The sequence below is a fragment of the Amaranthus tricolor genome, chromosome 17 (genome assembly GCF_026212465.1).
Source record: "Amaranthus tricolor cultivar Red isolate AtriRed21 chromosome 17, ASM2621246v1, whole genome shotgun sequence".
NCBI lineage: Eukaryota > Viridiplantae > Streptophyta > Magnoliopsida > Caryophyllales > Amaranthaceae > Amaranthus > Amaranthus tricolor.
In genome coordinates, this window is record NC_080063.1 from 15,835,168 (window position 1) to 15,863,125 (window position 27,958).

Consider the following 27,958-nt stretch of genomic DNA (forward strand, 5'->3'; position numbering starts at 1 on the left):
TATATTATATTTTATGTTTATTAAAAAATAAAAGTAGAAGTATATTACTTCTAAGTTCTACTTCCTACCTATAGTCTATAGATTATGTCTAAAGTTTAACTCTCTAACAAAGTCATTTTGAGAGGGGAAGGGAAAGTAAACTATTCCTTTGTTAAAAAATCAGGAAAAAGAAAAGAAAAAGAAAAAAAAAAAACCGTTCTCTTTCTACACTCGCCGGAGAAACTTAACTCAACTGACGACTGAGTAAATTTACTGACGATTTTTTCCGTCCATATTTTTTTCTTCGACGGCGGTGTAAATTTTCTTGTAGTAAGCTCCTTTTTCTTCTCTCGGAATCTCAATTTTTGCTGATTAGCACATCTTTTTTTGGGGAAAAACTAGGGTTTTTTTAACCGAATTTCGGGATTGAGGAGTTATGTTTTTGTTGTTGTTGATTTGATTGAGATTTTTATAATGGCATTTTAAATTTGGTATTGCGTTAGTGTTTGTTCATTTATGTTGTATGATCTGCATTTGCATGAAAGTGAGAAAATTGTAGAATGAGATTTAGAGATTTTTTTTGCTTTGATTTTTGATTATTTCTGTGCCAAACCTGTGTATTGTATGTAATTATTGAGGATTTTGTAGCAATTGAGCAATGAATCAGTCGTTTTCCGAAGCATAATTGATTTTGGGCTTGTACGGTTAGCGTTAGGGTTTTCTGTTATACATAGAGAAGGTGAAATTCTTACTTATTTATTTATTTTACAATACTAATTAATAGATTATTTTAGGAAGGATGTTGTCTTGGGATATGCTGGTTAGGTTTTATGCGTTCAAAAGAGATATGTGATTGTGGAGTTTTTATTTATTTTTTTCCATTTCTGCAGAAGATGAGTAGCTTGGTGGAGCGGCTTCGTGTAAGGTCAGAGCGAAGACCTTTGTATAACCTTGATATATCTGATGATGAAGCTGATGTTGGGCCTGGAAAATCGGGGCAACCTGCAGAGAAGCCTGAGAGGATAGATAGAGAAGATGCAGTATGTGACACTCGATGAATTGTTTATTACTTTTATTTCAAATAGTTGTAGTTTAAATTAGAGGGATCTGTTTGGTTTTAGTTTAAGATTTGTCTAGTTTACTCGTAGTTTTTCCAATTTCCGGGCTGCAATATTTTATTGTTATATTTCTCTTACTTGTTGTCTGCTTACATGCTAGATCATGCTCAACATTGTAGTGTGCCAATGTGTTTAATTAGAATGAAACTGATGTAGTTATTATAATCTGTGCAATCTTGTGGAATCTTAAGTTTGCATCTTGGTATATTTGCTAGAATTTGGATCCTTTCCAGTATCAAAATTTACTTATACTGGACTTCCAATATCTATTCAAGATTATGACAAGTGGCTTCATAATAAATGAAAGGCTAGGATTGTTTTCTTCTTTCGCCCTGTTTTTTTAGTTTTTTTCTTCCTCATTTGACAATGTTTCTTCCTAGTTTTGAGATTCATAACCAAGCAACAATGCACTATTTTTCCATCAAACTTCAACTTTGAATCCAAATTAACTTTAAATTCACACACACATATGTATATATATAAACCTTTCACAAACTCTAACCCTTTTTACCATATCAACAACAAATTTAACCGACCTAGGAGAGCTTAAATCCTGTTTCATCCAATGCTATTATCCCCTTTTAGTTGGAGGGTCTTGACAACAAGGTTTGAGCATATTTGCATATAATACTTAAAATTTGATTAGTCTTCTGAAGATAGATGAAAGATTATTCTTTTTATAGCTATAAAGTGAGTTAGTAAAGTTGATATGGGTATTGATGATGGTGGTATTATAGTAGCTTGATTTTGATTTTTTGTTTAATAGACATGAAAGTTGATAGGGAAATTGATGAGAAAGAGCCAACAATCAATTGTGGATATTTGGATTTGGCAGAGAAGATGTTATGTGAAAAAGAAATGTGGTTTGGAGAAGATGAGATTCATTGATGGGTAAAGTGATAGCTTTTATTTTCTTTTCTCATAGATTATGGGTTGCACTTCTTAGGTTTGGGCATTGTGAAAAGTATGTAAAGGGCGCTAGGTTGTCGTCCAGATTGACGCGCCACATTGCTTGAGTGTGGTGTCAAATGAGCAAGCGCAAACTACTTACACTAGGATGTTGTTCAGAACGACGCATCACATGGTCGAGTGTGGTGTCAAATGAGCAAGGGTGCTGAGTTTAAGCATAAGACGTTAAGGAAAACTAATGGTTTTAGGATATAAATGGGATCTTGAAATATTGGTAGCTTAATTGGTAAGTTTTTTAGAATTGGTGCATATCATATAAATGAGGAAAATTAACATTTTATGCCTACAAGAGAGATAATGGATTAGAGATAGGGGTAAAACGATAGTAAGTGATAGGAAAGAATATAAACTGTGGTGCTTTGAACAAGATAGAAATCAAAGTGGAGTTGGTGTTATTATGGATGTACGAATATCTAAGGATGTAATAAAGGTATGCAAAAAGAACGATGAGCTTATAAGAGTGATAATTGTATATGATATAGAGATTTTGAACGTCATAAGCGCCTATGCACCGCAAGTGGGGATAGAGAAATGAATTAAAAGGAATTTTGGGAGTATAAAACATACCAATAAATAAGAAACTATATCAGAGGTAGGGGTATGTCTCAGTGTCTACGAAAATATAGAACTTGGAATATAGAAGGAGAGTCTTATTTAGATTTTGCACCCTCCTACGAATTGTTGGTTGCTAACACATGTTTCATAAAGAGAGATAATGAGCTGGTGACTTTTAGAACTAGAGTAAATGCAACCCAAATAGACTACTTTTTGATAAGGATGATAGATAAAGGTAGTTGTCTAAATTGTAAAGTTATTCTTAGAGAGTGCAGCCACCTAACATAAACTCCTTATACTAGATGTTCGTCTTTAAGCTAGACCGAAGGTAATGAAATCCAAAGAAGACGAATGATTAAATGGTGGAAATTAAAAGAGGATAATGCTAAACTTTTTGTCGAGAAAGCTGTTGAAGAAGCTAATTAGGAGATGACTTCGAATATAGAGTATACTTGGACAAAGATAAAAACTTGCTTCACTCAAATGACTAAGGAGATTTTAGGAGCAGAAAAGAAGGATAAAACGTGGTGTATTGATAAGGTCAAGACAATTATTAAGGAAAAGAAAAAAAATACTATCTTGCATTAGAAAATTACAAGAATGAGAAAAACTTAGTTAAGTATAAAGAAGTAGTTCATGAGGCAAAGTTAAAGACTTTTAAAGAGGTGTTTGACAAACTAGATTCTAAAGAAGGAGAAATATATATCGAGAATGGCAAAGAGGAGACAAGAAAAACTAATGACATAGGTGTAGTATAGTGTATTAATGATAAGGATAAAAATATTCTAGTTCAGGACAAGAACATTAAGGATTGATGAAGGGAGTATGCTATTTAATGAAGAATAAGGAATGAAACTGTTGTAGGGGACACAAAATATTCCCTTAGATGAAAATACAAAATTTATAGGAAGAATAAAATATTAGAGGTCGGGGAGACTTTGAAGTAAATAAAGCCAAAGAAAGCGATTGGGCCATATGGTATAAGCGATTGGGCCATATGGTATACCGATTGAGGTATGAAGATGCTTAGGGACGCTTGGAGTAACATGTGATCTATTCAACAAAATTTGGAGGACAAAGAAGATGCCCAATGACCGGAGAAGAACTATTTTAGTGCCTATTTACAAGAACAAAGAAGATATCCAAGATTGCTTCAAATTTCAAGGAATAAAACTCATGATCCATAATATAAAGTTATGGGAAAGAGTGAGAGATTCGTATGAGGTGATGGACTAGCATATCAGAGAACTAATTTGAATTTGTGCCAGGTTGATTTACAATGGAAGCAATTCATGTTATGAGACAAATGATGGAGTACTATAGGGCTAGATTAAGAGACTTGCACATGGTTTTCATTGACTTGAAGAAACCATACGATATGGTACTAAGAGAAGTTCTTTGGTGGACAAGGACAAAGTGGGGTATTTCCAAGAAATACATTTATATAATGCAATATATGTATCGAGAAGTAAAGATGAATGTTAGGACACATGGATGAGCATCATAAGATAACCCAATCAAGACATAGTATATGGGGTGTAATGTTAGAATAAATAACATAATGAGAGACACTATAAAGCTAGAAGAGAAAGAAATCGCTCTAAGTGAATAATACATTATGTTCATATTTCAGAGTCGTGGGGACATCCAACTAGATGTGACCCATAGAATTAAGTGAGTGTTTAAAATGAAGAGCGGTTATTGAAATATTATGTGATCAAGGTGTGCCTTTTAAGCTAAAGGAAAAGTTCTATCCAGAGGCCATTAGACTAGCGCTATTATATGGATCAAAATGTTGGACTTTTAGAAAGGATCATAGTAAGAAGATAAAAGTAGCGGAAATGCGAATACTTCGATGGATGGATGATCATACCTTGAGCGATAGAATTCAATACTAATATATAAGAATGAGTTTAGAAGCTACAAATATTGAGGAAAAGATCAAAAAAAACTTTTAAGATGGTTTTGGCATGTGCAAAGATGGGATATTAGCGAAGCGATAAGAAAGATGGAAAATTGGAACTCAGAATACCTAATAAAATGGCGAGGAGGACCAAAGGCGAAGATGAGTTGGAGGACAGAGGTGGAAAACTGAAAAGGATATGAAATATTTAGACTTACAAATTGAGATGGTTGAAAGTCAGAATGAATGGAGAAAAAGAATTCATGTGGATGACTACTGACTCAATGTTTTGGTATTAAAGCTCTGACTTTGTTGTATAAATTATAGATAAATTTTGATAAAGTAGAGTACATGGCAAGTGTCTTGTACTCCTATTTCATTAGCTGGAGCTTAGAGTAAGTTTAGCATTCATTAAATGTTTGGTATTTTTCCTAAAAAATATAATAAATGAAGAAAAAGAGAAGAAAGAGAAGCAAATTTGAATGAAAAACCCTTGAAAATGAAAGATTTCTGCCTACGAAACCAATATTATTGTAAAAAAATTGGAAAATAAAAATTAAAAATCCTACTTTTACCCTCTCGGATATAAAAATCCAACCTTTTTGATTTATATACAAAAATCATACCTTTATATCATTTGTTCATCTATAGTACGTTCTAGTCATTTTTTGTTGCATCTTTGATCTTGTATAGCTGAATCCAAACTCCTTGTTATCATGCTATAGCTGGAGTATTATCAGGTGTTGTATCTTCAAGTTAATGATACACTCTAGAACACAGTGCTTGGTGCTGAAAGAACAATATGTTATGTAGGCATGCTTGCTCCTTTTTTTGAGCTTAGGTGTATGTGATATGCAAAGATGACCTTTTTACCTTCGGGGCAACTTATGTTTCTTGGCCCCTAGTATGTTTTCTTGTTGAAGGAACATACATGTGATATAATTCAAGGTTACCGATATCTTGTAGCGTCATGTTCATTGCAAATGACATATTAGTACATATTTGAACTTTTCTCATAGATGTGTAACTCTCTCTGTGTGCTTTTATATTATTTAGCCATTGTAAAATTGGTCTCATGAACATGTTCTTTTTGAAAAATACCTTTTCTAAAATCTGTTGGGAGGAAGACGAATTTGTATGTTCTTGTTTTGCTAGAACTGATGTTGTGATCTGTATCCTATGGTATACATACTATACATTTAATGTATGATTTGTTTTCAAGATTATCCTTTTGGTCCGTGAAAGAGTTATGCCATTTTTTGACTTGCGATTTGTTTATTGGGCTTCTGGAGTATCTTTTGATTTGTCAGGATTTACAGGATTTGCATGGCATTTTCTGTGGCATCCACTGTAAGTTTACTTGTTTTCAATTGATAAGAGTTCTTATTTTTGCAGAAAGAAGACGCATGCCAATTATGTGGGGAAAGCGGAGCTTTGATCGAGTGTGAAACTTGTACTTATGCATATCACCCAAAGTGCTTAGTTCCACCGTTGAAAGCACCCTTCTCTGCTAGCTGGAAGTGTCCTGAATGCGTATGCTTTGTGCTATTTTATTGCTTCTTTTTGACTCTTAATTTGTATTGAAATTTAGAATTAGAAATATTATTGGTCTTGTAGGTTAGTCCTCTCTATGACATTGAGAAAATACTGGATTATGAAGTGCGCCCTACTGCAGCTGAGGATGGTGACTCCGCTGTACTGGGTTCGAAGCAAATATTTGTCAAGCAATACCTTGTAAAATGGAAGGGATACTCTTACCTGCATTGCTCATGGTACTCATTCTACTCATTTATTTGCTACACAAGAGCCCCATCTCCCTTGTCTATCTCAGCCATTCTCAGGCTTTCTTGAGGACTTGAGTAGAATGCCCCACCCACCCATTTACCCCTCTTGTTTATGCTATTAAATTATGTGTGCGTTACCTGAGGACTTTAGTTAATTATCCTCCTCCGCTTGCTCGTGGTGTTATATGCGTGTCTGTGTGGGTTGGGTAAGTGTCCTTAGAGTGTATTTTCCGCTTTTCTCATTGGCTGATTGGAGAGTTGTTCAATTGCTTTCTCCCTTTCCTAGTTAGCTGATCAAAATATTGTATTAGCTTTTTTTTTTTTCCTCTCTCTCTCTCTCTCTCTATTTTGCCTCTTACTTTAGCTGATACTAGGTAAGTTCTTGTGATTTTATGTCACAGGGTGCCTGAGAAACAATTTATAGAAGCCTATAAAATACTTCCTCGTCTGAAGACCAAAGTCAATAACTTCCATAGGCAAATGTCAACAGCCAATAATTCAGAAGATGACTATGTTGCTATTCGACCTGAATGGACTACTGTTGATCGGATCCTTGCATGCAGGTTGATTCTCTGAGAGAGTTGTGTTTCTAGTGATTAATGTAACCTTATGCTTTTGGCTACATAATAAATATTTTCGCCTTGTATATTATTGTTATTGTTCTGTAGGCTGGGAAAGCATCAGTGATGTGGTTATCTAGGCTATGTTTTCTGATAGACTTTTTTTTAACATTCTCCTGTTTCCTGATATTGTTGCATCATTCTGGTATATGAAATGGTAAATTTAATAAAAATCTTTGGGCTATTCAGAAATTAAGGGTATTTGTGTCTTATGTCACTAGTCATTGGATAAACGATTAAAGATACATTGAAATACATATAATTTGTAGAAATTAAACATAATCAATGAGGAAAAGAATGTTGTGATTTCTATGTCTTGAACTACATTTTCCAATTGAGTCTTATTCATTTTTGTCGATTTTTATTGGAATCTTAATCGTCTTATTCCATGTCATGTGGCACAGGATAGAAAAACCAAACTTCTAAATGCACATATAAGTCAGGCTTCCACATAGAAATTAAATTATCGGAGTCTGGAAAGTGGAACTTCCGTGCTGGATAATTCTTAAATGCTGTGATTTCTAACCTTCTATCATGTTAGAGACCCTTGTAGGCCTATTATGGAATCAAAACTTAGAGATCACCTCTTTACTAGTTTTGGTTGTCACGAGGTATACAAAGTTTTGTTTTTTTAAACTTCATTTCACCTGTCATAGATATTTCACACTTGGATACTGCACTTATGATAATCCTTTTGATGTGGTTATGCATACCTGATACTGCACGTAGGATCAAATGTAAGTTATGTTTTGACAGTTGGGACATGTACTCATATCTGGGACATTTCCCTATTGAAGTCTTTCTAGGACATTTCCCTCTATCTTATTGGACTTGAGTAACAGCTAATGTGGACTCTATCTGCCTTTGCAAGAATAAACTACGTGAACTAGACTTTCTAATCTTTACCAGGATCCTCATGAGGGGCATTGGGTAAGGTAAAGGAAGTGAATTACTAGCAGCAGTAATCTTCATAAAGCCAGTTATTGTGCCATACTGTGATGGTGCTTGCTTGTGATTAATACTTCTTGTGTCTTGTTTGCCTGCATTTGTTTTTCGATATGGTTTATTTTGTTCGACTTACTGTCTTTTTTTAGATATCTGTATTGCAATTTTTGGTTAATTTTGACATCCAATATGAAAAAAGCTATTTATATTTGCTTATTTTGTGTTTGTCTGACTTGTAAAATATAATTTTCATGTTTCAGATCATTACTTTTATTCATAGAACTTAGTTTTTGCGTCATAATTTGTCATTCTAAGGGTGTATTCTGATTTTTGTAGAGGAGATGATGATGAAAAGGAGTATTTTGTGAAGTGGAAAGAATTGCAATATGATGAGTGTTCATGGGAATCTGAGTCAGATATATCAGCTTTTCAGCCTGAAATTGAAAGATTTCGAAAAATACAGTCTAGGCGTCGCAGACATTCTAATAAGCTGAAAAACATCTGTGATTCAACAGAATCCCATAAGAAACAGAAAGAATTTCAACAGTATGAACAGAGTCCGGAATTTCTATCTGGTGGTATATTATATTGCTGTGCCTTATGTGTTGTTTTTTGTATCTTTTTTCATCTTTTGCTTTTGTATTATTTCAAATTCCTGTTATTAGCAGCTTTGTTCCTTTCATTGAATGTAACATTTGATTCTGCTTAACTTGAAGGCTCATTGCATCCTTATCAACTCGAAGGGCTGAACTTTTTACGCTTCTCATGGTCCAAACAGACGCATGTGATACTTGCTGATGAAATGGGCCTTGGTAAGTTGCTGCATTTTGGTAGACTGTACGGTTTTGTGCACATGGAGGCTGATTTTATATAATAGAATTAGCAAATTCAGTCCGTGTTTGTGCCGTGTAAATGTACCATTTATAAATATTTTGATGCTTGCAGGCAAGACTATTCAGAGTATTGCTTTCCTGACGTCTCTGTTTGAAGAAGGAGTTTATCCCCACCTAGTGGTGGCGCCATTGTCAACGCTGCGTAATTGGGAGCGTGAATTCGCCCTTTGGGCACCACAATTGAATGTTGTATGTATTCGCCTCTCCGGACATGAGGATTAGAGCAATTAATATGACCCGGTTCTCTGTCTTTTGTAGATTGGACCTCTGGCCCATGTTTTGGGGTGGGGGAATAACTTAGTATTGTACTGTACAATTCTGTCACATTGTATGTCCCAATAATCTTCATGTGGCCAAATGTGCTCATCTTTTCAGATCATCAGCGTAGACAGTCCATTTATATAGTTTAGTTTTAAACTGGTGTGGTATCAGTAGCTAATGGGACACATGAAGGTTCGTATTGGGACTTGTTTGGAGGACTACTCATTATCTTTCTTTGTCAACCCTCAAGTCTTATCCTCATCAATTCAGGAGCAGAATACTTGATTTTTTTTTCCTGTTAGTAGAGTTTTTTTTTACTTTTTTTAATCTTTGATCATTGCAGATTATGTATGTTGGTTCTTCACAAGCTCGCAGTGTTATACGTGAATATGATTTTTATTATCCTAAAAAGTCTCTCTCTAAAAAGCTCAAGAAAAAGAAATCTGGTCAGATTCCAATTGAAAGCAAACAAGATAGAATCAAATTTGATGTCCTCCTCACCTCGTATGAAATGATCAACCTTGATTCTGCATCTCTGAAGCCAATTAAATGGGAGTGTATGGTAATTTGCTACATTTTTGTTTGCTGCAGTTCAGCTTTGAAACTCAATTGATTTCTTTTTGTAGATATAGAGCTAAGGTAAAGCCTTAGTGCAGGAAAAACATAGTGATTTGTGTTTTTCTATTTTGATTCTTGTATAAATCATCTCCATTTTTGTTTTTGTAGATTGTGGATGAGGGTCACCGCCTCAAAAACAAGGATTCAAAGTTATTCCTTATGTTGAAGCAGTATCATAGTAAACATCGGGTGCTTTTAACTGGAACTCCTCTTCAGGTTTGTCATCATATCCTTGAATTAGGACTGTAGTTATTCATCGCCCATCATACTTTGTAGTTTTGAATATGCAAGACATTTTTATTCATAGATTGGATTCAAATCATGTAGGAAGATGATGAGGCCATCACGTGCTGAAAGTTATAAATTTGATTCACACCTCCTCTTTTATCATTTTAGTTCTGCTAACAGAATTTTTGTATACTGGTTAAAAGTTGTAGTGGAAGTTGTGGTCTGAATTTTATTATCTCATTCGCTTTTATTATTGTTCTATGTACTACAATTTATTATTGTCTGCTTGTTTTGGATGATTACTTTTCTTTTGACTGTTGGGAAAACAACAAGTTGCCTATGTTTTCTTATCCTTTTACTGGTATGGGATCTGCTATTCAGTAATTCATTGTGGCTTTTTTGGATTAAGAATCAGCAAATTATGGTATTTGTATATTTTATTTATGGAATGGCTTTTTGTAGATGGTCATTTTTCATCTTATCTGCCTTGATTGAATTTATATGTTATCACTTTATGCTTCTATTCTCACTTTCTGTTGGTGAATTTTTCAGAACAACCTTGATGAGCTATTCATGTTGATGCATTTTCTTGATGCTGGAAAGGTCAGTCTTTCTTTACAAAGCTTTTGGATTATGATTTTCTGTCTTTTTTAAGGATGTCTTAAATATATTCATGAGTCCACAGTTCATAACTATTTTCATAATGAATGATCTGCAGTTTGGAAGTTTGGAAGAGTTTCAGGAAGAGTTTAAAGATATTAACCAAGAGGAACAGATTTCACGGCTTCATAAGATGTTGGCACCTCATCTTCTTAGAAGTACGAGTCTTAAACTTTCTAATCATGGGGTTTTATCAAATTTTTGTGAATCAGAACATGCCTCACGATATAATGTGTTGAGCTTATTTGGACCACTAGTATGGGGATCAGACCATGTATCGTTTCAAATGTGTTCAATGTTTTAGTTTTATTGATGTTGTTGCTTGCTTTTCATTTATTCAGTCAGCAAATCTTTCATTGTCCAAAGATATTCCCTCCCCTATTTCGCTGTTTGCGATTCTAGTTCTTTATTCTTGTTTCTCTGCCCCGTCCTTTTCGATTTTTAATTCAAATATTCTCTTCCTTGTTCTTTTTCATTTTGTTTTTTTTTTTCTTCTATCTATGTTTGGGTAGATTGAGGCCTACATATCGGTGTTATAAGTTGTTCCTGTGTATCATCTGAAATGCAAGATTTTGCAAATAGATGAGTTACCTTTTGGCCTTTGGATTTGTTTGCGCTAGCAGTTGACATCCTGGTTGGTTACTACTGACTATCTATTTTTTGGAAAGTGTTAGCATTTTTATGGGTTTGGTTGTCTATTTTCCTTCTCTCTGAAAAGAAAAAGGGCACACTTTTATAATGTTGGTGGAGACTGAATTTAGAGTTGTAGGGTTTATTGCTCCATGTCAACTTTGATTAATCGTTTGAGAGGTTGTGTACTTGTGGAATGTTGGTCATAATTTCATCCATGTGTTTAGTAGGCCTTGGCGCCTTGCCTGTAGATTTAATTGTGGTTGACATTTTTTTGGGTTATTTCAGGGGTGAAGAAAGATGTTTTGAAGGAGATGCCACCTAAGAAAGAACTCATCTTACGTGTTGAACTTAGTAGTAAGCAAAAGGAATATTATAAGGCAATTTTGACTCGTAACTATGAGCTTCTGACTCGTAAGGGTGGTGGGCAGGTGAGGGTACTTCTCTTTTACCTCTGCTTTTAAGAACATCAAAGAGAATCTAATGTGAGTGTTTTTCATTTGTTAGATCTCTCTTATCAATGTGGTTATGGAGTTGCGGAAATTATGTTGTCATCCTTACATGTTGGAGGGTGTTGAGCCAGTTATACCAGATTCAAATGAGTCTTTCAAGTAATTTTTCCTACTATGATTCCTTGTGCACACCCTGTCTTGTTTTTATATTAGTTTACTTGGGGATCAAATCATGGATAATTTTTTCTAACTTTGCCTTTTTAGAGTTGTTTATGTTAATTTCGAATAAATTCTATCTCCTAAGGCTTTTAATGTGTGACAGGCAGCTACTTGAATCTTCCGGAAAACTGCAGTTGTTGGACAAAATGATGGTGAAACTTAAAGAGCAAGGACACAGAGTTCTCATATACTCTCAGTTTCAGAACATGCTGGATATACTTGAAGATTACTTGACATACAAGGTGAATCGTTTCTCCCTTTTATCCTCTCAATTTTCTGGAATGATACAATTCATTTTTCAGGCCGTTAACCTAACCTGACTCTAAAACTGAGAGTTTTGTTCTTTGTCCAGAAATGGCAATATGAACGCATCGATGGCAAGGTCAGTGGATCTGAGAGACAAATTCGCATAGATAGATTCAATGCCAAGAACTCTTCCAGATTTTGCTTTTTGCTGTCTACAAGAGCAGGAGGTTTAGGGATAAACCTTGCAACAGCTGACACTGTTATCATTTATGATAGGTGACTAGTTCTTTTTTTCTCTGCCAGTTGTTTTTTTTATCCTGTTTTGGTCGAATGCTATGGGTAAGAGTTGTGTTTTAAGCATCATTTCTAAATTGATTCTGATTCCTGGCTTATTTGTGCAGTTTGTATTGACAACTAAAGAAAACACTTGAATTTATCTTAAACAGATTGAATTTTAGATTCTTTTTTTAACATTTTGACACCTAGCCTTGTATTGCACTTGCAATATCAATGTTTGTTCGATGGAACTCCGTATCTTTTTTGAGAAGTTGGCTCATTTTATATTGGGAATAAGAATCCAACATGTTTAAAAAGGTGATATAAATTAACCAATGGATGGTTTTGGCAATTTAGAAGTACTTGTTTTATTACTCTAATTCTGTTTAGGTCTAGAGTCTAGACGCTTAACAATTATATAAAAGGGGCTGAAGGTTGTCGTTTTTCAATTTGAAGATGCTGTTGGTGTGCTTTGTTTGTTTGCTTATGTTTAGTTTTGATATTGAATTCAGACATAAGCTATTGTGAAAGAGCCAGGAGGTTGACTTCTCCTGAAATTCAAGGATGCTGTTTCTGCACTTTGTCGGTTTGCTTATAGATTTGAGCTTGAAACATGGTTGCTATTTTGGCTGAATAGCTCCTCTCAGTTGCAAATTTACATAAATGGGAGTGCTGTCTGGCTTAAATTTGTTCTTAAAAGATGTATATGATATCATCAATACTTAGATTTTATTATGGCTAAACTTTTTAGGGTTGACCTCCTGGCTCTGTTGATCGAGAGAGAATTCAACAAGAATTATCTCACTTGATTTGAGTACTTAGAAGAATTAGGACAACGTTGAGAGAGGGTTGGGAATTTGGGATCCTTACTTCCTTTGGCTAAAGCCTGTGGATTGCATGAGTACTAACGCATATTGCAGGAAATAAATTATGCGGCTGCTCTCAGGTGATTAGAGTATGTAATTGTGTCAGATATTCGAATACTTTTGTAGTTTATGGATATGCAGAAGTGGTAACTTATGAAAATTGTGCGTTGTATCTGTCCTAAATTTAGTGTTGGATGTGCATATTCTTGTTTGTTGAGCATTTGAGAATCATAAGACCTTTGCTACTGCTAATGTCATGATACAAAAGAAGAAGGAAAAGGAACATAAAGTTATAAACTTATAATTTTCTTGAGGGCCTGGTCATCCTTCTCCTTTCTGAAGAGCTGGATCCAAATTTGGTGATGCTAAGAGATGTTTGTTGTAAGCTCCATCTGGGCCAGAAGAAGATTGGTTGTGTTTTATATATTTTTTTGAAATAATTACTTAGCAGGCTAGAAATTGGGAAATACTTATTTTGTTCTTTCACTTTTAGATTCTTGGAATTCTCCAGACAGAATACTACATGGTGGCTTATGTGGACTGTTGCTACTCTAGATTGCTTTAGATTTACTTGTGTTTTTTAGCTCTTGCTGACTGTGACAGGATTCTTGAATCAGGCTTGCTTTTACATATTGTATTCATTTCTTGAGAATAGCCTGCAAGAACATCGTTTATGCGTCGGTGTGTTGTTTGTTGATTGTTCTTGTAACGTTTTCTTCTGCTTTGATGTAGTGATTGGAATCCGCATGCTGACTTGCAGGCAATGGCCAGAGCTCACCGACTGGGGCAAACTAACAAGGTTATTTTCTTTATTTATGTTGTTCATCTTCTGAAATCGAGATTATTGCAGCTTCTATTGCTATCCAGTGTCCGTTGAGGCACTCACGTTTGGTTCATCAGCCCATTGTTCTCTGAGCCATTTGAAAAACAGTTACTTGCTATTTGTGCAGAATAGATGTATCATGAATTCATGATAGTTTCTGGAACTTAAGTTGTCACAATTTATTTAATTATTTATCATTACAGGTCATGATTTATAGACTCATAACGAGAGGAACAATTGAAGAAAGAATGATGCAGATGACTAAGAAGAAAATGGTATTAGAGCATTTAGTTGTTGGGAAGCTGAAGACTCAAAATATTAATCAGGTTTTAACCTTTCTAAATTTTATACCTATCAAGCGAGGTTGATTTATAATCATATAGAATCCTGTAGAAAGACGCCAGAAGACCATAGAATTTTAATCCAATTTAACCTCTTAACTTCTATTTTTAAGCATATTGTTTCTGAAATATTTTTACCGTTCAAATATTTTGTGCTAAAATATCTACTAGTTGAAGGAGGATTAGTCATTCATCTTGGTTGTGTCCTGTCATAGTTTTGAGGAAATTATCCATGATTTAAGACTTGAGAGTATGCATTTCTGATCTAGTGTTTAAGTGTTGCCTCAAAGTGCAATGCCATGTCTAGTGATCTAACGTTTGGTTGATTAGGGTTGACTGTTTCTTGTATGTTTCTTTTAACTATGTTTACACCTTACTTAAATTGCCTTATGCTATTCAATTGAACTATTGGCATTGCACTCTATTTGGTTTGAATGACAATCAATTTTTCTCTAGTAGACTCTATAAATGAATGAATATTCTTTATGACATCTAAATGTTGGATGCCATAAATCATTTATGAGCTGGAGACCAATTGCATTTTGTCAATTTGGAGTTTGAGCTTGTGCCACATAACACAAAAGTACCAGTTGGCAACACACTTGCATTTTGTTTGAATAAAAATTTAGGAGGGAAAGGAGAGGAAGGGTAGAGAAGGGGAGGGGAATAATAGGTAAGTCTCCTTTTTTATTTAGAAGGGAGGAAAAGGAAGAGAGAGGAAGAAAAATAGCATATGCCTTCCAAATCTTACCACATTTGGAGAGATTTGGTTCTTAACAAAAATAAGGGACTTAGGTCTTAGAATCCTTTCAAATTTTTTTCCTTCCAAATTCCTCCCCTTCGATTGTATCCAAATGAAGTAAATTATATCCTTCCAAATCCACCCTTTCGCTCTCTACAATTCCCTCATTCCAAACACAGTGTTAGTTAAACCCTTAAGTCATCTTTTATCTGAATAAAAATAAATATCAGTGCTGCAAAAAATGTTTGTCAACTCGTTTCAGGTGCTAAGAATCATTAGCATGCTGGATGAGGCTGGACTTTGTTATACTAAAGCAAATGGGAGATGTAGCAGTAGAGCTTCTTGTTTGGCCTATTTTTAATGTGTAGGTTTTTGTAAGGTCATTTAAAAGGATCCAAGTTGTAAGTGGCATTTTTTCTTGATAGAGATAGGATGAAAATGATAATTGATGCAACTTCCTATAGAAATGATTCTAGGATAGTTTTACCCAAATTACCACAGAGGACACACAACTTTGACTATATAGAATGTTCACTTCCTAGACTTAGATACACCGCTAGGAATAGTTGTATGAAACTTGGTTACAAAATTGATGAACTACTCTAGTTACAAATCAGTCACAAGTGTTCATGTCTAGGTCTGAAGCTTATGCACAACTTTTAATTTTGCCAATGGCTTCCTGCTATTGTTTGGATGAAGAATACTCATCCTATAGGATTTTCTTTGGCATGGGTGGTCCGTCAAAGAGCTGCTCTTAGTGGAGGTTCTTTAAGAGATATGACTTTTTCATTACTAGTCTCTGAGGAGCAGTAATTATATTCTTCTCTTCTTCCCTTGAGTAATTTATCTTTGGCACGTCCATTGGCCTGGTTTAGGTTTAGCTTGGGCCTGCCTTGTATAAAGTATGTTCTTACTGTCTATATAATACATAAGAAGGTGTCTCGGAGTCGTAAATTTTGAAGGTAAATTGAGAGGAAATTGTTACGTTGGCTTGGTCAAGTGCAAAGATAAAAAAAACGTACACTTAGATAAGTGGAGGGTTGGAAGTAGAACTTTGAGGAACTTAAAAGAGGAAGAAATAGGCCGAAGACGACCTTTATAACAAGTAAAGAAAGACATGAGGAATCATGATTTCAGGAGCATTTGTCAATAGATGTCAGCATATGGTAAGAGAATATAACTAGATGATGATTGGAATTGATTTTCTTAGTTGTAGATTAGTATTAGATAGAGTGAAATAAAGTAAAATTTTTGTTAGCAATGATTTTCCAGGTTGTTATAGATCGTGTAGCCTATTCCGTATTGTTGGGATTTAGTCTTTGGCATTATTGTTGTCTATAGAAGAAGGATGAAAGTTTGTCTTGCTGAAGTGTGTAAAATGCTTGTGTTAGCAATTCCGTAATGCTCTTAGAAAGTTTGAAATCACCAATTCTTTCAAGGGAATAGCATCCCACTTCCCCTTATAGCTGAAATTTTGAGGAGGTTGTATAGCTGGAGTTGAGCTTTATCTTGTGCATTGTGAGTGTAACTTGCTTCTTTATCTTGTAAATAAATTTCACTACGTTACAATAGCTCAAGGGCATGCGTGAGTTGTTTTTCCTCAATTGTATATTTGCTTTTGAGAGTCACTGATGCCCCTCCATGCGATGTCTTTCTGATATAATATTTTGTAACTTTCTCACCTTAATAAAAAAGAGAAAATAATTTCTATCTCCACATACTTAGCTGTACTTTTAAACTTCTGTCTCTATTTGCTTTTTTTCTCTTCTCATGTGTTAGCTCTAGTAATATATAGCTGTAATCTATACATGCTCTGTGGTGGAGTCATCTTACTCTGTCAGTATTTAACAGAGCTCACTAGTCATCTTACTCTGTAATCTATTTGCTTTTGTTGTATCTTTGAAGAATATGGTTTACTTTCGCAGAAGTTAGGTTTCTGTTAAATCAATAATTTTTTAAATCCTTCTTGCCACATCAGCTTAGTAGACTATGTTGGTTAGGAATCCTGTTACTAGTGCTGATAATTGTTAGTTTCCAGGAAGAGCTAGATGACATCATAAGATATGGCTCAAAGGAGCTTTTTGTTGATGAAACTGAGGAGGCAAAGGCCCGTCAGATTCACTATGATGATGCTGCCATTGATAGGTTAGTTCATTTGCTTATTCTTTTGTTTCCACAGATTTTAAATGTTTCTAGTTGGATCCCCAATTTTTGGCAATATTTACAGATTACTTGATCGAGAGCGTGCTGGAGATGAAGAGACTACCCTGGATGAGGTGGATGACAATGGGTTTCTTAAAGCATTCAAGGTTTGTATACCGATCTAGTTTCTGACTGGGAACAGACTCGTATACTGTACTATTTATACTGCTTGTAACCAGCTTGCTGATAAGAAAAGTATATTTTGCTTGGATTTTCACTCTGCAGCTTGGTGCTTTAGTGTATTGAGCTTTCTTCTTTTGGATGAGTTATTGAGTATAGTAGTTTTATCTTTTTTCATGTGATACATTTTATTTTCTTCTCTTGTCACTTGTTTGCCATCTAGATTTTTTATTTTGTTGGTAGCATTAAAATTCAAATCACATATTTTTGTCTGAACAAATACTATTTTTTTTCTTTTTGAAATATTTGCTGGTTTTTTTTATTGTAGTGCTGGGCTTATTTCTGAAACACCTTATTGTTATTATGATAAAAAGGGAACTATTATAAATTTTTATTGAAGGGAATCAGATCTCTCTGATAATGTCAATGGTTTCTCTATTGTTTTAACTTACTTTAAGTGGCAATGATTTTGATTCTTTTCATATGGGTTATAGTAGCGTAAATGCAATTCACTAAAACACAAGCAACCATATAAGCACGTCTCCATCTTCTGAAGCTATATGGTGTGCTATTTATAGGATACAGGATTAAGCCAACAATACCTTGCAGTAAGGCATTGTTGGCTTAATTTTGTATCCTATAAGTAGCACACCACATAACTTCAGAGAATGGAGACGTGCTTATATGGTTGCTTGTATTTTTGTTAGTTTGTTCTTGTAAAGTGGTCCATTTTGAAACATCTTTATGTAGGTGGCAAATTTCAAGTATATTGATGAAGCTGAAGCTGCTGCAAAGGAAGAGGCACAAAAGGCTGCTGCTGAGGCTAAAAGCACTATAAATAATTCAGACAGATCCACTTACTGGGAGGATTTATTAAAAGATAGGTACGAGGTGCACAAAGTTGAGGAGTTCAATTCTCTGGGAAAAGGAAAGAGAAGTCGTAAACAGGTATTTTTGAGAAGTCTGATATCAATAGTTCTTTTTACTGTGCACTTACAATGTTAGTTGGTATTTTACCAGGCTCAATACTTTGACTGCGTCGGTCACTAGCTAATGTATGTAGTAGCAACTAGCAAGTGGTAGCACCTGCTACCCCTTTTTTTGTAAAAATAATATAATTATTTTGAATAAAAATAATAGCATTGATGACAGCTCAATTGGTGTGTTCTCTTAATACATTGCAGGAGGTTTTTGTTTAAAATTTTTCAAGCTACCAATCTAATTACATTTATAGGGTGTAGACTTGAGTATGGACCCAATTAAAAACTGTAGTATATGTGATATTTTACGCTACCCCTCCTTGAATCAAAACCGCACCTAGTGCGGTCATCATGATTTTTATATTATGCCAATATGTGTTTTTCAGATTATTGTTTAGGATGTATTGAGTGGATTAAGGATCACTTCCAACTGTTATGTTTTAGTGTAGTGATTAGTTCACGATTGAGGTTCTATTAAGTGATTAATATGGTTTATGAAAGATTTATTTCTTACGATTGTGCAAAGCTCTTGAAAAGATTTCTAAATTAGATGCTTGTGTATATAGTTCTAGCTTGATTTGGTTAGCTTGGCTTCTCGCGTCGTTTATGTATGCCACTGCTGACTTTAGAGCTTGACAAGACACACTTGTGACTGAAGTCTACCAAAATGCCTATCAGTTTATCTTGACATCTCAAAAATTTTGCGTTGTGGATTTATAATTATCCCCTTTAATATTAGGCATTTTCTTTGAAGTATTTGGTACACGTTAATTCCTCCTAATTCATAGTTGTTTTGAGGTGAAGCGAAAATCTATAAACGTGAACTCCTGAAATGCACCTATCCATATGGTCTTTTCTCTAGTGTCCCAGGTCATTCTGATGTGTTGCACATCCTCGCTTTCCAATCTCATTTTACTTTCGGCGTTAAGCTAGTTTTTGACTGTTAAGTATATGTATGAAATGGGGATTTTGGGGGATTGTACTGCTTGTTTGCTGATACTGCATTTGATGATGCGGTGTTGTCTGCATACAGATGGTTTCCGTTGAAGATGATGACTTGGCTGGTTTAGAAGATGTCAGTTCTGATGGTGAAGACGACAACTATGAGGCTGATTTGACTGATGGTGAGACGTCATCTGGAGCTCCTTCTGGCAAAAGGTCCTACAGAAAGAGAGCTCGAGGTATGTGATCCCCATCTTTAATTTCAGAGTTGAGAGAATCTAATGGATATTACTGATTAAGTAAAATTCTATGAAACAAATTCTATAGTAGATGGCATGGAGGCTTATCCTCTGATGGAAGGTGAAGGGAAGTCATTCAGAGTGCTGGGATTTAATCAGAGTCAGAGAGCTTTATTTGTGCAAATTCTGATGAGGTTTGAATTAAATCATGCAGCTCCTTGTATTTGATTATTATTTTCATCTTTCTGCTTGACTGACTTTTACTCATTTCTGTTTCTTTAGATTTGGAGTTGGTGAGTTTGACTGGGCAGAGTTTGTGCCGCGGTTTAAACAGAAGACTTACGAAGAGATCAAAGAGTATGTATACATCAATTTTATGTCAGAATTGGAAATATTATTTTTCATAAAGTTATGATACCGTAGTTGTACTCATTTCGGAAGATTGCATTTACTAAGTGAAAGTATGATCTGATATATGATAGTCAACTTTCATATTGTGAATTTGGGACGAACTGAACTCCCTTTTGTTTGCTTGTATTTCAGCCTGGCATTTCCTCTTATCCCCTCTCATCTAATTGTGTGCTTAAATGTGTATGAATTTTGTGTTATCCATGTATGTGGTGAATCTCCCTAAACGGAGAACAAATGAAACAAACCCTTTCTGTTAGACTTCAAACAGCTTGGAATAAGTGGATAACATTTATTATCATTAATAGCATGTAGATTCTAATTGCAAAAAACATAAGATCTTCACATTTTTATTGCTATCCTTTCAGGCGTATTGAGAACTATGCTCTCCTGTATCTTTAATCTATCAGGGCTCAACATTCTTACATAACCTGGAGAACATTTTGTTATTACTACTTTTGGTTTCTTTTGGATAGATTAGTTTCTGAGGTACAAATGGCAGTCAAAGGTGATGAAGTCAGAGCTTTGCTGTCAAGATTATTTGTAGTTCAGCCAAGAAGGGTCTTAATTTATCCTGTTCAATGAAGCAAAGAGAGATTTTGAATTCGTTTTGCCTGATTTTCTCCTGTTGATCATGCCACAAGGGAAAGATGGTTCATCTTCTCATTTTAGATTTATTTATAGGGAGATGTGTGACTCAAAGTAGTGCTATCTTGTGACTGGAATTCTGGAAAGTTGAAACTAACATGCATTTCTAGATTTAAATGTCAAGGGGTTCTCGTATTTGCGTGAGCCTATGAATATGTGAAATGTCTATGCTTTTTGTGTTTGCGTATCTTGAGTCACGAGACTGATAAAATATGGATTGAAAATTTTATTTTGTTGCAAGATTAAGGGAACTTTTAGACTTATTACTGTCCTTTTTACTTATGATCTTCTCTCTGTTTACGTTGCAAAATCTTGAATGATCTGAACGTAGGCATGACTTGATGGATTGTTATTATTTGACTAAGAATTCGAGAACTCTAGTGTGCTTTTATTCTTTGGTTTCTTTGAGGTAGCATGTGATACATTTATGGTCAATTGAATTCTCGAGTACATTATTGTTATAAAGACCAGTACATATGTCTTTTACATACAGATTTTCTGTTTCCTGTTTCATTTACGTTGTCCTACTTTGTATACAGATACGGAGCACTTTTTTTGTCTCATCTTGCAGAGGAAATCAATGATTCACCAAACTTTTCAGGTACTTTGCTTTGCTTTTCCTTCATGAATCATTCATTTGGACGATTTCAAGGACGGTTTTTGAATTATTACGCATATGAAAACTATATTTCATCTTTGGAAAACTTGCAAATCTGCGATAGGATTTCCTACAAGTTATTTTTGTTGTGTGGGGAAGATGTTGAAAAATTTCGAATATCAATTTTCTTGCAGATGGTGTTCCAAAGGACGGACTTAGAGTTCAAGATGTTCTTGTTCGAATTGCAGTTTTGCTCTTGATTAGGGATAAGGTAATTTGATAGCACAATTTTATTTTGTTGTCTTATTAAAGAAATGGTTGTGCTTATCACTCACTGTAAGGATTCTCTTGCTTGTCTGGACTATGGACTCACAAACATGCTAGTGTTTCGTAAACTGAAATGTACTAAAAATTTGTTGTAGCTGCGATTACTATGCTGTCTTCAAAATGAGACAAATGACTGTAATGCTTTTCTTAAGATCATAGTTACTTGTCCTTGCAAGTCATCTTTGATACAGTCAACTATTTGAGCCTTTGCATTTGACAATATTTGGCATAGTTATCAGCTTTTTCAACATTTTCCCAAGACGAGGAATGTTTATTGAGTGAAAATCTGGCATACAATTCTTTTCATTTGTTTTTAATTGGGTTAAACACCATTGTTAAAAACATAAACAAGTTTTCTTGTATTTCGAATTTATTTTGCTGCTATCCTTTGTTTGTTTTCATTCTTTGTCTAAGTTCAACTCTGATATTTATTTTTTCCCTAGATTTTGGAGAGCCTCACACACAAACACTCGTTCCTTTTCCTGGAACCTAAAACCTAGGCATAGTGGACTCTTAGCTTCTTATGATGCCTCACACCTTTCAAACCTAAGCATCCGACCCCAAACCCCACCTACTGGCTACAAGTTCAATTGCCTACATGTTAACCAAACACATTTTGCAAATAATCTCGGAAGTTCAGAAGGAATTACCTTCCCAAAATTGATCTGCTTGTAGACATTGACTTACATATTAAACAACCATCTAGTATGGTGACCTTGGCGCAATATTTTCTTGAGACTAGAAGTTTCAACAGCTTCAAGAAAGATTTGATTTTCTGGTCCATCTTACTCAAATTAGTTGTGCAGTTTCACTTTTTTGCTTTCTTGTCAGATATCCTTTTCTTAATCATATTGCTCTACCAAACAGGTGAAATCTGCAACAAAAAGCTCAGATGAATCCTTGTTTGAAGATGATGTTCTTTCACGTTATCCAACACTGAAAGGTGGAAGGGTTTGGAAGAGAGAGCATGACCTGATACTACTGGGAGCAGTGTTGAAGTATGTTCTAAACTTGTCTTCTTGTGATCATTAAAGATTCAAATTTTTGGTTGAAAATTGAAATAATGAATTGAAATTTCATACTTAGTCCTTTCATGTAGAGTATACAATTCGTAGTAGTGCATTTAACAAGAAAGGAAATAAAATAGCTGTACTCCTTCCATTCCTTTTAAGTGTACACCATATGACTCAAAAATCTCACATATTTGAGTCATATTGTGCAAACTCAAAGGGTAGATAGAGTGATTTGGTGCATCCAAAATGGTTGTCCTAATTAACAGAACAGTGACCTCCTTAACAATGGTATGCTGATTCTTTCAGAGGCCTAGATCCAAATTGTTAAAATCTACTTCTGATCAACTTATTTTATCTTGACATGGGTATGGATCATTTTGTAGTGTCCACATCTGCCTATGTCTTTTTTCTAATGAATATGCATGACTGTAATATAGGGTAACATTTAAAGCTGCTGATGTCATCTATAAATCAATTGATGGAAAGCAAACCATATTAACTTGAGTGAAAAAAATTCAGAAATCCATTCAAGCTGATGCAACCTTTTATTGTCATCTTAGTCTTAAGAGGCGTGACGCGGCGCGCCGAGGCACAAAAGGTCATTTTTCTGAGCTGCAAGGCGAAGGTGCATGCTTTTTGTATGCAAGGCGCCCAATTTCACTAAAAAGCTCCAAAATCAATTTCAAAACACATTTAATACTTAAAAGTTAAAACAATATGAAACTCATATTAGAATGACATAAGTAAGCCAAACACTACTTTAGCACATAAAGTCATATGATAACTCGATAAGATGATAACATACTCTTGAGTTAACAAAAGAAATAAAAACTAAAACAAAGATAAAAGGTAAAGAAAGAAAACAACGGTTTTTGATGCTTGAAATGTTTTGTGATACATTCAATCTAACACTTATAATCTAAATCAGAATCATACATTGACTAGTGAAGATCGTGGCACTTCAAGGTTGTTTTTGTTCTTCCGTTTCTCATTCTATATTTTTGCTTTGTGGAAAAAAGGGAGGTATATTTTTGCTTTCCATCCAATAAACAACTAAGAATCAAGGGTTAATTCTGTAATATTAGGCTAAAGCATGTTAATTATCAAAAATCACATCTGGCATACATGAGGAGCGCGAGGCGCAAAAAGGCGCTCCTTTGAAGAGCCTTTTGTATCGCGCTATGCCTAAACTCAAGGACGCGTTTTAAGTGGTCGGCTCTTTGCACCTTTAGCCTAGGGGCGCGTTTTTTTGAAACACAGATTAACATGACCCATTAAAACCTGAAACCCAACTTATCCTAGCCTGTTACTTGATAAAGACCTGAAAGTACCCAATACAATCCTTCTCCGACATGAAAAGTTGTTTACTAATGAGGAGTTCTTGATAATTCGAAGATTTTCCAGGTTTTTGGAATAAACCTAAAATCTGAGCTACCTTGAATCCGATTTTGCCAACCCAAATAAACCAAAAGCAGATAATTCTAGAACAGTAATTGCTTTACTTGACACCCAAATGAAAACCTAACATACCTAAATACAAGCATACAACCCAATATATTAACTCAAAATTGAATTTACTTTGAACTTGACCTTGAAATATGTGGACTCAAACCCTCAAACTGAAATCATTAGCCAAATGGATTTGATTTGAACATGAACAATATTTGTAAAAACACTATTAAATATGAAATATCCCATACGAAAAAACTGTGCTGACCTACACTCATATTCATTTAAACTCAACATTAGCTGCCCAAAAGTTTTGATCGCGCCAAACTCAAGTCAACTATTCAAATGGATTAATCAAACCTACATTTCATGCATGATGATTCACCAAACAGTAATTTTTTTATTTGTGTTGTTTGAGTAAATTTTAAATTCAAAATTACCTCCGCAAAAGTTTGGGTCGTCTTAAACTCAAGTCAACTCTTTTCAAATGGATTAGTCAACCCTATTTTACAGTCATGATGATTCACCAATCAGTTATTTTTGATGATAGTGAGTATGAGTCTTGGAGAAGCTATTTACAATTCTGTGGAGTTAAAACTTGGAAATACGATTATCATTGGATGAAAGCTTTGTAACAGATGTTTTCTGAATCATTCCAATTCTTCCTCTTGTTCCGTATTTGTATTGTACTTATAGTTAGTAAATAAAATTTAAGTTATTTATGTATTAAGGGACTTACGTACATTTTTATTCTGAAGGCATGGGTATGGAAGATGGCAAGCTATTCTTGATGACAAGGACTTGAAGATTCAGGATGTTATCTGTCAGGAGTTGAATCTTCAAGTGATACATCTTTCTAGTATTGTTGGTGGTAATCATACTCAAAGTGGAACACACATGGCTAATGAGTCTTCTGGTGACATGATAAGGGGAACCGTAAGTCAAAATGGTTCCGCTGCTGAGCCAGCATCAGGGGGTACAGATTCTACCACTTTATTATATCAATTCCGAGAAATGCAGAGAAGACAGGTTGAGTTCATTAAGAAAAGGGTGCTGCTTTTAGAGAAAGGCCTTAATGCTGAATACCAAAAAGAGTACTTTGTAAGTTCATTTGTGTAAAGCAATGATATTATGTCATTGTAGATATCTGTATAATATGCTGAATACCAAATGATATATGGACATTCTCCCCTGCAAGTGTTTTTCTCTAAGGACTTATTTAGGAAAAAGAATTGATGACTTTCAGTATTTTTCCATGTCCAAGTTATTTTAGTGTTGAAGCTATACCCTATATAGCAATATAGAATTTTTCTTTAATGAAAAGGACAACCCCCACACCCTTTGCTCCCCACTTGTTTGCACTCGGTAATTTTTTAAAATTTGAAAGCTGCACTTCATGATGTCAAATTTTTGCATGTTAGTTCTTAGTTTCTTACACTTTGAGCTAAGACCTTGCTGCCAGAAGGGTTTTTGGTGAACGATTTAAAATATAAAAAGCTGTCACATTGTTTAGGTACATAATTCATATTTTTCATATGAAGACTTTTTGTTGAGCCCGAGTTGCCATAGACTTCAGGAAAATTAGTTTTCTATATGCTTTCAATTGCATCACTCTGCATTCCAATTGGTCTCGATCTAAATTCTGGTTTGTCTCAACTACAATGATTGTAATATAGGGTGATAAGAAATCTAATGGTGCCTGTGCCGAAGAACCTGGAAATCTAAACAAAGCAGGGGGCATGTCTACCACTGCTGATCTTGTTGCTGGACTTGCGGACAAGCTTCCACGTTTAGAAATGCTTGGTATGGGGTTCTGTTTATTTAATACTGTTTCCTCATTGTTAGAGAAATTATGTTACTCTCTGCGTTGTATGACATTTTTTGTATTCATTATTGTTTCCACTATATCTTGAATACCAGATAGATCTGCTTGATCTTGTGCTTCATTTATGTATGACCTTGTGCTGTCTCCAATATTACTATGTTTGGATTTTATCAATGAATTGTGTTTGTAAAAGTTATGTGTACAGTTTGATAGAGACTCTGGGGTGATGAAATATTTTGGAATTTCGTTGTGGTAATTCTTTCATAGCTACGCATTTCCTCCATCACTCATTTACTCTTGGATCTTATTGTATTGGTTATTATTTTCTTATATGATAAAAAATAGGTTCTAGTGTGGTTCTACTTGTATGCTGAGTCAGTCTCTTCTGAACCATGGAGACCACTAGCTGTGCATCATGGTTGCAGCAATTCATGAATTGTTTCTAGTTTGTCTGATTGTTAGCTCTTAACTCTTCTTTTTAAGGGAAATCGTCAAAAATAAACCAATCTGTGTCAGATCCGCTTAAAAAAAACCAACTATGTATTTTTAAATAAACATACTTATGCCATTTAATTGCTAAAAATAAACCTAACTATTGTTTTTTCTGATTGCTTGAAATACATTTAAGATTTGAAATAAACAATAGGTTTATTTTCAGCGATCAAGCAAAGGTTGGTTCATTATTGACAATTTCCCCTTTATTTAATTTGATTTAATTGAAATTAGTATTCGAACCTGTAAATTAGAAGTCTTTGATTTGTAGGCTAAATGTGCCCATCTACTTAAAATGTACGTCTGCATTGAGTTAGGCTGCTACACATTTTTACTTTCAGAAATTTCCCTTAATACAGGATAATAACATTTTTTGACTTTTCTGCAGCTGCCGGAGAAATAACTTCTGCTAGTTATGATACTGATTCGAGACGCCAGCAACTGGCCGAACATTATAATCAGGTATGTATATATCAAAGATATAGCGTCTACCGTTCATTGGATTGGGCTGTTAGATAAACACTCTGATGGCATGAAAAATTTCCATTTGTAATTTGTATCTTGATATCTCTATTTATTCACAGATCTGCAAAGTATTGTCTGAAAACGAAAAGGTGTCGATCAAAGCTTGTATAAACAACGAAACTTATCCGAATTTGGGCAAGATGCTTCAACAGCTAGATGAGATTCGTGGAAAGCTCAACCGAATTTTCTCGGAACCTCAGAATAACTCTACCAGCCATGAACCTGTATTGAAAAACCAGCAGCAGAACGATGAATCTCAGAGCACTGTTCCAGAATCAGGTCAGCCATTTGATTCTAATACTCAATCTAAGGCTGAGAACATGGAGTTTGAAGCAATGCAGGCAACTGTCCAAGAAGAAAGCAAAGTCACCTCTTTATCCGAGCAAACTACTAAGGATGTCGAAATGGCTGAAGCAGTCGATCCATAGAGGCCCAACAATTTCTGATGGATCCACCCGGAAAGGCGAAGGCAAATCAAGTCAAGTTTTGTACTATTATCCAGCTCTTTTGTGCATCTTATTTCTTCCACATTGTAGTAGTGTATTTAAAGAAATTAAGCACTCTTTAAACCACAGGTTTAGTTCATTGTTTAATCTTATCTAAACTTAGATTATATGAAACCTCTCAAACTGTTTGTTCTTCATCAACATCCCGTGGGATCTTCACAATTTAAATGGTGAATGCATCTTTCTAAATATGTTGCAAGGCATGGTCTAGAGGTAGTTATGTGGGTAGTTGTTAGCTGTTAGCCGTAATTGTTGTATAACTATAGTTGTTAGATATTTTGCGGTTAAATAGTCTTGTAAGAAATATTGTTTTTGATAAAAGTAATGGTTATGGTAGTTAGAATATAATCTATTGATTTTAAATCACTACTTGTTTATTTTGGAATGATTTAAGTTGTGACATTTTTAAAATAACTATATGTACCACTAAATGCAACTAAAACTTAATTGATTAATTACTGGTTTATATCTTTATTTAATTACTAAAAACTACATATCTTGAAGAAGATTGGAGCCTTTTATGGAGGCAATGAAAAACATTTATAGATCATAAGTT

General features: G+C 34.7%; 1 protein-coding gene across 3 annotated transcripts; it reads left to right on the top strand.

The window, feature by feature from the left end:
* Window positions 1–79: 79 nt before the first annotated feature.
* LOC130804640 (CHD3-type chromatin-remodeling factor PICKLE-like) lies at window positions 80–27,747 on the top strand. 3 transcript variants are annotated; one of them, XM_057669155.1, is made up of 31 exons: window positions 80–309; window positions 870–1,019; window positions 5,920–6,057; window positions 6,142–6,296; window positions 6,710–6,871; window positions 8,210–8,451; window positions 8,590–8,685; window positions 8,819–8,955; window positions 9,371–9,589; window positions 9,754–9,861; window positions 10,426–10,476; window positions 10,592–10,691; window positions 11,452–11,594; window positions 11,671–11,774; window positions 11,938–12,076; window positions 12,187–12,356; window positions 13,955–14,021; window positions 14,249–14,371; window positions 17,167–17,273; window positions 17,356–17,437; window positions 18,201–18,398; window positions 19,464–19,611; window positions 19,700–19,805; window positions 19,894–19,968; window positions 21,207–21,268; window positions 21,460–21,536; window positions 22,460–22,590; window positions 24,813–25,155; window positions 25,731–25,857; window positions 26,760–26,833; window positions 26,956–27,747. In XM_057669155.1, the coding sequence occupies exons 2-31, from the start codon at window positions 873–875 to the stop codon at window positions 27,322–27,324; spliced, it is 4,200 nt and encodes a 1,399-aa protein (XP_057525138.1). In that variant the 5' UTR covers window positions 80–309; window positions 870–872; the 3' UTR covers window positions 27,325–27,747. The 3 variants fall into 3 exon arrangements, with proteins under 3 accessions (XP_057525138.1, XP_057525140.1, XP_057525139.1); XM_057669157.1 differs by having other exon boundaries at window positions 94–309; window positions 19,703–19,805; XM_057669156.1 differs by having other exon boundaries at window positions 94–309; window positions 873–1,019.
* Window positions 27,748–27,958: the final 211 nt, after the last annotated feature.